At 36.7% G+C, this 13,887-nt stretch overlaps 1 protein-coding gene across 1 annotated transcript in view; it reads left to right on the forward strand.

Annotated features, from left to right (window-relative positions):
* The window catches only part of LOC133543903 (protein unc-13 homolog A-like), a 197,799-nt gene that overhangs the window by 135,595 nt on the left and 48,317 nt on the right, over positions 1-13,887 (forward strand). Inside the window, exon 35 of the mRNA XM_061888799.1 lies at positions 4,233-4,356. Within this exon, the coding sequence (XP_061744783.1) occupies positions 4,233-4,356 (124 nt within the window). The remainder of the gene's footprint in view (positions 1-4,232; positions 4,357-13,887) is intronic.

The raw sequence follows: 13,887 nt of genomic DNA on the forward strand, positions 1-13,887 counted from the left end.
ACCATTGTTGGCATTTTGTCTATTACCATTGTTGGTATTTTGTCTATTACCATTGTTGGTATTTTGTCTATTACAATTTTTGGCATTTTGTCTATTACCATTGTTGGTGTTTTGTCTATTACCATTGTTGGTATTTTGTCTATTACCATTGTTGGTATTTTGTCTATTACCATAGTTGGTGTTTTGTCTATTACCATTGTTGGTATCTAGTCTATTACCATTGTTGGTATTTTGTCTATTACACTTTTTGGCATTTTGTCTATTCCCATTGTTGGCATTTTGTCTATTACCATTGTTGGTATTTTGTCTATTACCATTGTTGGTATTTTGTCTATTACCATTGTTGGTATTTTGTCTATTACCATTGTTGGTATTTTGTCTATTACCATTGTTGGTATTTTGTCTATTACACTTTTTGGCTTTTTGTCTATTACCATTGTTGGTATTTTGTCTATTACCATTGTTGGTATTTTGTCTATTACAATTTTTGGCATTTTGTCTATTACCATTGTTGGTGTTTTGTCTATTACCATTGTTGGTATTTTGTCTATTACCATTGTTGGTGTTTTGTCTATTACCATAGTTGGTGTTTTGTCTATTACCATTGTTGGTGTTTTGTCTATTAGCATTGTTGGTATTTTGTCTATTACCATAGTTGGTGTTTTGTCTGTTACCATTGTTGGTATTTAGTCTATTACCATTGTTGGTATTTAGTCTATTACCATTATTGGTATTTTGTCTATTACCATTGTTGGTATTTTGTCTATTACAATTTTTGGCATTTTGTCTATTACCATTGTTGGTATTTAGTCTATTACCATTGTTGGTATTTAGTCTATTACCATTGTTGGTATTTTGTCTATTACCATCGTTGGTATTTTGTCTATTACCATTGTTGGTATTTTGTCTATTACCATTGTTGGTATTTTGTCTATTACCATTGTTGGTATTTTGTCTATTACACTTTTTGGCATTTTGTCTATTCCCATTGTTGGCATTTTGTCTATTACCATTGTTGGTATTTTGTCTATTACCATTGTTGGTATTTTGTCTATTACCATTGTTGGTATTTTGTCTATTACACTTTTTGGCATTTTGTCTATTACCATTGTTGGCATTTTGTCTATCACCATTGTTGGTATTTTGTCTATTACCATTGTTGGTATTTTGTCTATTACAATTTTTGGCATTTTGTCTATTACCATTGTTGGTGTTTTGTCTATTACCATTGTTGGTATTTTGTCTATTACCATTGTTGGTGTTTTGTCTATTACCATTGTTGGTGTTTTGTCTATTAGCATTGTTGGTATTTTGTCTATTACCATAGTTGGTGTTTTGTCTGTTACCATTGTTGGTATTTAGTCTATTACCATTGTTGGTATTTAGTCTATTACCATTATTGGTATGTTGTCTATTACCATTGTTGGTATTTTGTCTATTACCATTGTTGGTATTTTGTCTATTACAATTTTTGGCATTTTGTCTATTACCATTGTTGGTATTTAGTCTATTACCATTGTTGGTATTTTGTCTATTACCATCGTTGGTATTTTGTCTATTACCATTGTTGGTATTTTGTCTATTACCATTGTTGGTATCTAGTCTATTACCATTGTTGGTATTTTGTCTATTACACTTTTTGGCATTTTGTCTATTCCCATTGTTGGCATTTTGTCTATTACAATTTTTGGCATTTTTTCTATTACCATTGTTGGTATTTTGTCTATTACCATTGTTGGTATTTTGTCTATTACCATTGTTGGTATCTAGTCTATTACCATTGTTGGTATTTTGTCTATTACACTTTTTGGCATTTTGTCTATTCCCATTGTTGGCATTTTGTCTATTACCATTGTTGGTATTTTGTCTATTACCATTGTTGGTATTTTGTCTATTACCATTGTTGGTATTTTGTCTATTACCATTGTTGGTATTTTGTCTGTTACCATTGTTGGTATTTTGTCTGTTACCATTTTTGGCATTTTGTCTATTACCATTGTTGGTGTTTTGTCTATTACCATTGTTGGTATTTTGTCTATTACCATTGTTGGTATTTTGTCTATTACCATAGTTGGTATTTTGTCTATTACCATTGTTGGTGTTTTGTCTATTACCATTGTTGGTATTTAGTCTATTACCATCGTTGGTATTTTGTCTATTACCATCGTTGGTATTTTGTCTATTACCATTGTTGGTATTTTGTCTATTACCATTGTTGGTATCTAGTCTATTACCATTGTTGGTATTTTGTCTATTACACTTTTTGGCATTTTGTCTATTCCCATTGTTGGCATTTTGTCTATTACAATTTTTGGCATTTTTTCTATTACCATTGTTGGTATTTTGTCTATTACCATTGTTGGTATTTTGTCTATTACCATTGTTGGTATCTAGTCTATTACCATTGTTGGTATTTTGTCTATTACACTTTTTGGCATTTTGTCTATTCCCATTGTTGGCATTTTGTCTATTACCATTGTTGGTATTTTGTCTATTACCATTGTTGGTATTTTGTCTATTACCATTGTTGGTATTTTGTCTATTACCATTGTTGGTATTTTGTCTATTACACTTTTTGGCTTTTTGTCTATTACCATTGTTGGCATTTTGTCTATTACCATTGTTGGTATTTTGTCTATTACCATTGTTGGTGTTTTGTCTATTACCATTGTTGGTATTTTGTCTATTACCATTGTTGGTATTTTGTCTATTACCATAGTTGGTGTTTTGTCTATTACCATTGTTGGTGTTTTGTCTATTAGCATTGTTGGTATTTTGTCTATTACCATAGTTGGTGTTTTGTCTGTTACCATTGTTGGTATTTAGTCTATTACCATTGTTGGTATTTAGTCTATTACCATTATTGGTATTTTGTCTATTACCATTGTTGGTATTTTGTCTATTACCATTGTTGGTATTTTGTCTATTACCATTGTTGGTATTTTGTCTATTACCATTGTTGGTATTTAGTCTATTACCATTGTTGGTATTTAGTCTATTACCATTATTGGTATTTTGTCTATTACCATTGTTGGTATTTTGTCTATTACCATTGTTGGTATTTTGTCGTTTACCATTGTTTGTATTTAGTCTATTACCATTGTTGGTATTTTGTCTATTACCATTGTTGTTATTTTGTCTGTTACCATTGTTGTTATTTTGTCTGTTACCATTGTTGGTATTTTGTCTATTACAATTTTTGGCATTTTGTCTATTACCATTGTTGGTATTTTGTCTATTACCATTGTTGGTATTTTGTCTATTACACTTTTTGGCATTTTGTCTATTACCATTGTTGGTATTTTGTCTATTACCATTGTTGGTATTTTGTCTATTACAATTTTTGGCATTTTGTCTATTACAATTTTTGGCATTTTGTCTATTACCATTGTTGGTATTTTGTCTATTACCATTGTTGGTATTTTGTCTATTACAATTTTTGGCATTTTTTCTATTACAATTTTTGGCATTTTGTCTATTACCATTGTTGGTATTTTGTCTATTACCATTGTTGGTATTTTGTCTGTTACCATTGTTGGTATTTTGTCTATTACCATTGTTGGTATTTTGTCTATTACACTTTTTGGCATTTTGTCTATTACCATTGTTGGTATTTTGTCTATTACCATTGTTGGTATTTTGTCTATTACAATTTTTGGCATTTTTTCTATTACAATTTTTGGCATTTTGTCTATTACCATTGTTGGTATTTTGTCTATTACCATTGTTGGTATTTTGTCTGTTACCATTGTTGGTATTTTTTCTATTACCATTGTTGGTATTTTGTCTGTTGCCATTGTTGGTATTTTGTCCGTTACCATTGTTGGTATTTTGTCTATTACCATTGTTGGTATTTTGTCTGTTGCCATTGTTGGTATTTTGTCTGTTACCATCGTTGGTATTTTGTCTATTACCATTGTTGGTAAGTTCATTCTTCCTACATGATACAACATTTGTATTATAATCCTTAAACAAAGTAACAGTGAAACTCAATGTATTAATCACTGAATGGAGAACTGGGTGGGGGGGGATTAAATAAAGTATCTTCTTCCCACTCTCTTTCAGGCAAAACTGGACCATCATGATTACATACTGTACATACCTTTTGCATTATATTAATTTATATTACTAAGTGTTGTCTACCTTGTATTTTTTAATGTCATTGCCTGAAATAAATGAAATAAGAAAAAAAAAGAATGTTATTAATATAAGTTCTTGTTTTTTTCTGTCAGCCTGACTCTGTTTGCAAAGATCTGTGAGAAAACGGTGCTGAAGCGTGTGTTGAAGGAGTTGTGGAAGCTGGTGATGAACACCATGGAGAAGACCATCGTTCTGCCGCCACTTACAGACCAAACGGTGAGTGTGCGTGGATCCAGGCACACATAAACAAGAGCATACAATAGGAGGACTAAGGCCCCGTTTACACTAAGCCGGATAAGGTTATCCAGGGTAAATCACACCTAACCTTATCCGTGTCCACACACAACAATGCCACCGTTCAAGACCCCCGCCCCCCTCCGTCCGTCAGCGCATCGCGACCTAGTACGCATGCGTGGAAAATGCGCACGTCATAATCTCCAGTGTTGCTTTGTGTGCAAGTTCTTAAATGTAACTTATCTGAACAATATCCAGTGTTGTAGTATTTCAATCAACTGGAATCCAGTGTGCTGTGGGGCCCTACTGTAGTGAATCACACCTGAGCCATCATTAATTAATCAAATCTTTATTAGACACAAACAATGAGATAAAGAAAATTTTACATCCATCAAACTAGGGATTTAGATATCTGGTCAGGAAACTCCTCTCTTTTGCCATCCATCCATCTTCTTCCGCTTATCCAAGGTATGGTCGCGGGGGCAGCAGCCCAGATTTTCCTCTCTCCAGCCACCCGATCTTCCCGAGGGATCCTGAGGGGTTCCCAGGCCAGCCGGGAGACATAGTCTTCCCAACGTGTCCTGGGTCTTCCCCGTGGCCTCCTACCAGTTGGACGTGCCCTAAACACCTTTTTGGCCATCCTGACCAGATGCCCGAACCACCTCATCTGGCTCCTCTCGATGTGAAGGAGCAGCGGCTTTACTTTGAGCCCTCCCGGATGGCAGAGCTTCTCACCCTATCTCTAAGGGAGAGCCCCGCCACCCGCCGGAGGAAACTCATTTCGGCCGCTTGTTTCCGTGATCTTGTCCTTTCGGTCATAACCAAAAGCTCGTGACCATAGGTGAGGATGGGAATGTAGATCGACCTGTAAATTGAGAGTCCGTATTACTTAAGACGCCACACTGATCCGACTGTCGATCTCAAGATCCACTCTTCCCTCACTGATGAACAAGACCCCTAGGTACTTGAACTCCTCCACTTGGGGCAGGGTCTCCTCCCCCACCCGGAGATGGCACTCCACCCTTTTCTGGGCGAGAACTATGGACTCGGAATTGGAGGTGGTGATTCTCTTCCCAGTCGCTTCATGCTCTGCTGCGAACCGATCTAGTGAGAGCTGAAGATCCTGGCCAGATGAAGCCATCAGGATTCGCTTTCACCTACATTGTCCGTTCGTTTTTGGTGACTTTATATAGACGTTGAGTAATCGCTTGACATACATGGCGGACAATAATTGATAGTCTGCTTTGCCAGTCCAAAATCATTCGCCGTTTTCCTCGACGGCCAGGTAATACAAAGCACGCGCTACCTTTTTTATCGCATCCAATGAAGCTCGCATTCTCGTTGTCTCTCCTTCGACAAATGGACAAAGTTTTTCGCTAAGTAGAAACGCAGCTGACCCGGCCGGACATTGGAAAGTTCTCTTGCCGTCTGAGAAATGTCGTATCCCAAATAGCTGCGATCGCTTTCTCTTAAGGCAGTGGTTCTCAACCTTTTTTCAGTGATGTACCCCCTGTGAACATTTTTTAAATTCAAGTACCCCCTAATCAGAGCAAATAATTTTTGGTTGAAAAAAAGAGCTAAAGAAGTAAAATACAGCACTATGTCATCAGTTTCTGATTTATTAAATTGTATAACAGTGCAGAATATTGCTCATTTGTAGAGGTCTTTTTTGAACTATTTGCAAAAAAAGATATAAAAATAACTGAAAACTTGTCGAAAAATAAACAAGTGATTCAATTATAAATAAAGATTTCTACACATGGAGTTAATCATCAACTTAAAGTGCCCTCTTTGGGGATTGTAATGAACCTAATTCTAAACATTTCTTTAACAAAACAAGAAATCTTTAACATCAGTATTTATGGAACATGTCCACAAAAAATCTGGCTGTCAACACTGAATTGTTGCATTTCTCTTCACAGTTTATGAACTTACATTCATATTTTGTTGAAGTATTATTCAATAAATATATTTATAAAGAATATTTGAATTGTTGCTATTTTTAGCATATTTTTAAAAAATCCCACGTACCCCTTGGCATACCTTCAAGTACCCCCAGGGCTACGCGTACCCCCATTTGAGAACCACTGTCTTAAGGTATTCATGTGTGATTTCCACAAGCGTCTGTACATGTAAAAGAAGGAGAAACACGGGCATGCCGAGCTACAAAAAACGCTTTATTATGAAGCTGGCTGTGGCTCGTTCTTTCTGATGTCACTTCCTGTGTAGGGCGCGGCCTTTCTGGCGACACTTCCTCGCCGAACTCACTTTGTAAACGATCAATGATCAAAGGATCAATGAGTCCATACAAAGCTAAGTGCTGGAGATTGAAGAATTACAAGGCTGACTTACCCGTGTAAAAATGTGTCCGAGGAGGGGAACCTTAAACGCTGGTTTTGTGTGGCTAAATAATTATTCGTTTACAGGGTTTTAAAGGACTTAGTGTAGACATGGTCTAAGCCACTTTGTCAGTTGCAAACTTCAGTCATGCAACCACATCCAAAGGGTGTTTTGTTCAAAATAAACATGAAACCTATAGAAGGATGCCAGGAGTCCACACATGCACACGCACGCACACACATCTCCACCTGCTAAGTTGGCATCGAATGAAAGAAAGCCGGGGGTCAGAATCTGCAGAAAGGAGGAACAAAGGCGTCCTGAGTGTGTTGCACACATTATATTCCAAAGTACATCACATCATTACGCCAGCTCAGGCCTGCTCTCCAATATGTCTGCAAGTTTTCTCCCGAAAGGATGTGGCCTCTATTCCCCACCAAAAAAGTAGCGTACATTTTGGAGAGCAGACTGTGATTTTTGTCGTTGTTTTCTTTTATATATGTGTGCTCTTTTTGTGTTTGGATATCAATGGAAGAGCCTCATATCAGTGATAAGAGGGTAAGAACCTGTACATTGCTGGTTTTTCTAGTGCAGACAATAGACGGGAGTCAATTGGTTCCATCCACTTCCAAAGACAGATTTTTTTCAATTTTTTGTGTGATTGATGTGGGGCTCTTTGCAGCTTGACTGACCCTTTTTTCTGGTTGTTGTGATTACTATTACATCCTGCTCCCACCGCTCTCCCTCCACAGATGATTGTAAGTACAGCACTCCTGCGTGTGTGTCTGTCTGTCCGTCTGCGGTGGTTTGGTTCTCTGCTATATGTGGCTGCGATCTTCCCTCTTTTATTCATTTAGTTTTTTTGACCCCGCATCTCACCGTCTCACCAGCCTCTCACGTCTTCTGTCTTCTTCCAGTGTTAATTCCCCCATCCCCCTGTGGTGACCAAATCTATGGGAACAAATTGCACAGACAGTTGCAATGGTCTGGTCTGCAAAAAATGCATATTTTTTTTGTCCATTTATGATGATTTAATAATCAGCAGGAAATTGTACACTTGCATATTAACTCACCGTCTGCATAACCATAAATGTTACTTTATCTGCTGAAAAAGTAGAAAAACAACTATGCAGCTTTGCAAAAAAAATAAATAAAATGAATGCTTACAGTATTTATGTAACTTTGGTAACACTTTAGTATGGGAAACATATTCACCATTAATTTGCTGCTTATTAACATGCAAATTAGTAACATATTGGCTCTTAATTAGTCATTAAGTACTTATTAATGCCTCATTCTGCATGGCCTTATTATACAACCAGTAAGCCATTAACTAAGAGTCTTCCCTCAATAACTATTGCTTATTAGTAACCCTAACCCTTATATGTACACCTAGTGTCCAAATAACTCTAAATTAAGTCTTTCTTTCTTTAATAAGCAACTAATTAATAGTGAATAAGTTCCCCATACTAAAGTGTTACCGTATTGTTTTACTGTAAACTGCTTCAACAAGTGAATTTTTACATTTGTACAGGGTGTGCAACCTTTCTTTACTGAGGGCCCCGTACAGATAAATAACGCGAAGGCACTTTGATCAATTTTGTTCATTAAAATTCTAACACCGAACCATTGTGCAAAACCCAAAACCAGTGAAGTTGGCACGTTGTGTAAATACAAAACAGATTACAATGATTTGCAAATCCTTTTCAATCTATTGTTGGGCTTGTAACGCGGAAGCAAGACAACTTGAAGTATCGTTTGACACAAAAAATTTGTGCACTGTTTATTCCATCCAAGACCACAATGAATGATTCCTAACATCAAGCGACTCAAAATCCAATCCCCACCTTTGGGTAAATCTCCTGACAGTCACTTACAGGGTTCGCACCGAATTACTCACTCTTAACTGCATGTATGAATGCTACACAAGATGTGCACAATAGAACAATGACATTGAATAATGACGACAAAGTCAAGTAAACAGGTGTGGTGAATTATGTCCTTAAATCAACCGCTACACTATTTTCAATTGAATAGACTGCAATGACAAGATACTTAACGTTCGAACTGGAAAATGTTATTTTTTGCAAATATTAGCTCCTTTGGAGTTTGATGCCTGCAACATGTTTCAAAAAAGCTAGCACAAGTGGCAAAAAAGACTGAGAATGTTGAGGAACGCTCATCAAACATTTATTTGGAACATCCCACAGGTGAACAGGCTAATTGGGAACGGGTGGGTGCCATGATTGGGTATAAAAGCAGCTTCCGTGAAATGCTCATACATTCACAAACAAGGATGAGGCGAGGGTCACCACTTTGTGAAAAAATGAGTGAACAAGTTGTCGAATAGTTTTGAACAACGTTTCACAACCAGCTATTGCAAGGAATTGCTTATTAACATGCAAATCAGATGGATTTCACCATCTAAGGCAGGGGTCGGGAACCTTTTTGTCTGAGAGAGCCATGAAGCCAAATATTTTAAAATGTATTTCCTTAAGAGCCATATAATCTTTTTTTTTTTAACACTAAACACAACTAAACGTGTGCATTTTTAAGTAAGACCAACATTTCCAGAGTATAATAGGTCTCTTATTCTTTGTAATAACATTGTTATTCTGAAGTTAACTGTGGAGGGGACGTGGCCTGCGGGCCTGCAGCAAGGCGGGATGTTGCCAGGACCGGCATCGAAATCAGCGACAGGTGCGTAGAAGGCCCATCTGGGCCTTGTTATCTAATCACCTGTCGCTCTGCTATAAGCAGCAGCCAGGAGGAGAGACGGCTGGAGCCAGAGCGCGAGTGAGGACGAAAGAGAAAAAGACAATTGCTGGAAAGCAACTGAGAGAAAAATAAAATAAAACAATATTGTAACCCTAAAACAGGCTCTTGGTGGTCTGAAGAACCCCTAGGAGGGCAAGCCCTACACTAACCAATAATAAAAAAATTACTACTTACCATTAACGCAACTTCTTGAACATAAAAATGCATGAGAATGTTTTATATTTTGAACGTTATTTTTAACACTGTGATTACAAGTGGAATTATTCATTACTTATCGTGTTAAGCAATGTCAGCTCAGATTTACCCGAGATCCAGATGCAGTCATCAAAAGAGCCACATCTGGCTCTAGAGCCATAGGTTCCCTACCCCTGATCTAAGGTCTGTAATATCATCAAAAGGTTCAGAGACTGGAGAAATCACTGCATGTAGGCAATGATTTTATGGACCTTCAATCCCTCAGGTGTTACTGCATCAAAAAGCGACATCACTGTGTAAAGGAAATCACTACATGGGCTCAGGGACACTTCAGAAAACCTCTGTCAGTAATTACAGTTCATCGCTACATCTGTAAGTGCAAAGCGAAAGCCATTTATCAACAACACCCAGAAACGCCGCCAGCCTCATCTAAAATTAATTGATGCAAAGTGGAAAAGTGTTCTGTGGTCTGACAAATCCACACTTCAAATTTTTGGGGGAAACTATCGGCACAAAGTTCAAAAACCAGGGTCTGTAATGGTATGGGGGTGTATTAATTGGTCTCCTCAGTTCCCAAACGTTTACTGAGTGTTGTTAAAAGGAAAGGCCATGTAACCCAGTGGTAAAAATACCCATGTGACATTTTTTTTTTGCAATATGTTGCTGCCATTAAATTCTAAATTAATGATTACTTGCAAAAAAAAAAATGTTTCTCAGTTTGAACAGTAAATATCTTGTCTTAGCAGTCTATTCAACCTAATATAAGTTGAAAAAGATTTGAAATCATCGTATTCTGTTTTTAATTACGAATTGCACTACGTGCCAACTTCACTGGTTTTGGGTTTTGTACAATATGCTAATGGGTCAGTAATAAAGCTGCACTTACCCTAGGGAATAATACAACGGAATCACAAACATAAACGCTACTTTTTGTTTCGATACATGCTAGGGATGTAACAATAAACCGTATTAATGATAACTGCGGGAACATTTCCGTATTACTGTTTTGAATTTAAGTTTTCGAAAAACGGTGATAAACTCACAGACTGTTTGCTTAAATGCTAACATGAAAACAAGCAACATTAACACATTTCCCCATTAAGAAGCGACATACCCCAATCCAAACGTATACAAAAACATTGCTGTCTGAGCAACAAAGATATCCAATTGTGCACATTGAACCTACAATATGTGCTTTCTTATATTAATCGTTCTACACTTAGAGGAATACAAGACGCAGGTGTTTTTACGGTGCGTTGAGGACCGCTGATCAGAGTAGGATGCCACAGTCCCTGCCAGAAATAATAAATAATACATAATATATTTTATTTGTATTACACTTTTCATTTAATTAAATCTTAAAGTGGTACAGTACAAACAATATTTGAAACAAATATAAGCTTATCCATTAAAAGAGAACACAGATACTTAGTCAAGGCCTCTTGTCCACACGCAGACGCATACTTTTGTCTCAACAACACTACCTTGCTGCCTTTAAACACATTATGATAGGACTTACTGTATGTTTGAACGTAAACATGCTGCTTTTTTCACTCAACATTATTAAAAAAGACATCAACATGGACTTTGAGACACTCCCGCCGGCGCTAATGACAGTCAGCTGTTTGGGATACGATCGCTGTGGAACCTCCACCTGGCAATTTTGACAAGCAAGATTTTTTGCTGGGTATCATAAGAAACATGCAACATTATTTTATGTTTTTAGTCCTTATTTAAGGACAAATCATGAAGTTAACTTGCGTGTCTTGCGTCCATTTTTGCACGCGTGCAAAAGCCGCCAAGCAACTAAAAAAAAACAAAACAATGTAGCGTCCTCCTTGTGGTGTGTACTGATGTTAAAGACAATATACACTTCTTTACACATGTACTATACCACTATATCCATGATTAAAGGCTTTGTAATTCCACGAGTTTTGCAGAGGTACACTCACATCCGTGCACTTTATATAGGCACTTAAACAAGCAAAAGGGTTTCCTTGGCTCATTGGTGTGTTTTAATTTTAGAAATAATGTGCACTTCACTGCACATGTAATATCTCACCATGTTGCTGAACACTATATAATTTTAGCAGCACAGGCGTGAATTCGCTCTTTAATAATATTCCCAGGGGTCTGTGTACGTGCAGGCAGCATGTCAATATAATGTACATGTCACTGTATATATATATAGAGGTTTATTTGAAATAGGGACAGATACAGAAACATAGACATCGGAAACAGTTATCCAATCAGTGACGTGCGGTGAACTAAACACCAGGTGAGGCGTACATACTTTTTTTTTAATTTTTTTACGTAAAGTCATATGTGCAGCTCTAGTCATTGTTGATAGGTTGCACATTAGTTACAGGGAAAAAAGGGAGTTATTAGCTTTCATAAAAACGGTATCATAATATGATATGATAAATGGGTCCAAAAACTATTTGATAAAGTTATTAAATACTTTTTGGTCCCATTTGCTTTTAACAAAATAAATCAAGTATTGTGAGTGTATCTTACCTTTCTGTATTTGTATCTAAAGCAGCAATAGCTATCCTCCATGAAAACGTACTTTGTATAACAACATTCATTTTGTCTTAAAGTCCAGTTTAGAGAAGTATTTAATCTTGGATGCAGTATATAATCCTCCATATTGGCAGAAACATTCATTTAATTCAATTTCATTCCAATAATTTAAATAATATTTTTGCATCTGACAAAAAACACCCACAAACGCTGGCTTACTCAAATAAAAATGCCATGTTTGTTATAAATACACTTTAAAAAAATATAAAATAAAAAATAAAAGCTGGCTTCCGCTGGAGAGACCTGTGTCTGCTGGCTTGAGCGCCCCCACTTCTCCCAGTGTGGCGAGTCAGAGTACTGCTGAGGCTTTGAACTGCAAGTTGACAATATATCGCCCCCTACCTTGAGGCAGAGGTACCTGCTGCCTCAAGACCTGCCTTTTCCACGTGGCAACAAGCCTGCGCCCACTCGCACGCACGCCCAATACACACTGTGTGTAGCCGTGGAGGCACCGCCTGTGTCTGCTTCACTTCTCATCTGCTGCATTGTTTTAATCAGGAAACATGGAATTTCCGTGATTTTGACCATGAAAATTATCAAAATATACAAGAACCACACCAAAATCATACAGAAAGCATAAACCAAAAGAGAAATATTAAAACTTATTTTCTTTTATTACTTTGTTTTGGAACATCCCATGGTTAAGACACCTGGTGGCAGGTGACGCACTGCCTCACTTGCCTCCCCTGACAGCACGTCACTGTATCCATTGTATGCATTGTAGTTTTTGTAGCTAAAGCTAATTTACAACACTTGTCCCCAACAACAACACAGATCCAACATCATTTGAGTAGGAAAATAAAAAGAATAAGGCAAAGATGAGTCGATTAATAATGATAATAGTAATAATACAGGCAAAGTGCAAACTACATAAATAATAATAATAACACAGACAAAGTGCAGACTGGATTAAAAACAATTAGTAAGAATAAGTAAAAACTCAACATGGGACCATGATTGTTGCTCAACGAGCCACAATTGTGTTTGTTTTTTGAAAGTGACAAGTGTAGGTATACTTTTCAAAGTGTCAGGTAGAGAGTTTCATAGTTGCACATCTAAAGTCGATCAAAATAAACATAATAGGAGTTGTAATGCCACTAAGGCCATGTCCACACAAACACGGAGAGTTTCAAAAACACACATTCGGGGTTAAAATAGTCTCCATTCACACAAGTGTAGTTTCAAAATGGTCTCTGTCTACACACAAACGCATACACCTGCTGTCAGGCACATTTTGTCCAATCAGAAGCCTTGAAAAAGCAGCAATATCTGACTTGGTGGCATTACACCTCATGTTATGTTTATTTTTGATCAACTTTAGATGTACAATGACATCATAATAATACCCTCAATTCCCCCCCAAAAATGGATGAACTCGCTGGAATATAAAGACAATATAACATAGATCCATAAACATGGATGCATATGCAAAACTGTAATATGTTTATCTGTACAGTCATCTCTTTTTATTTATATCTGCACCTTATTACTCTTTTATCCTGCACTACCATGAACTAATGCAACAACATTTTGTTCTTATCTGTACTGTAAAACTCAAATTTGAATAACAATAAAAAGGAAATCTCAGTTAAAGTCTAACATGTACATTATCTTTACAAC

The sequence above is a fragment of the Nerophis ophidion genome, linkage group LG26 (genome assembly GCF_033978795.1).
Source record: "Nerophis ophidion isolate RoL-2023_Sa linkage group LG26, RoL_Noph_v1.0, whole genome shotgun sequence".
NCBI lineage: Eukaryota > Metazoa > Chordata > Actinopteri > Syngnathiformes > Syngnathidae > Nerophis > Nerophis ophidion.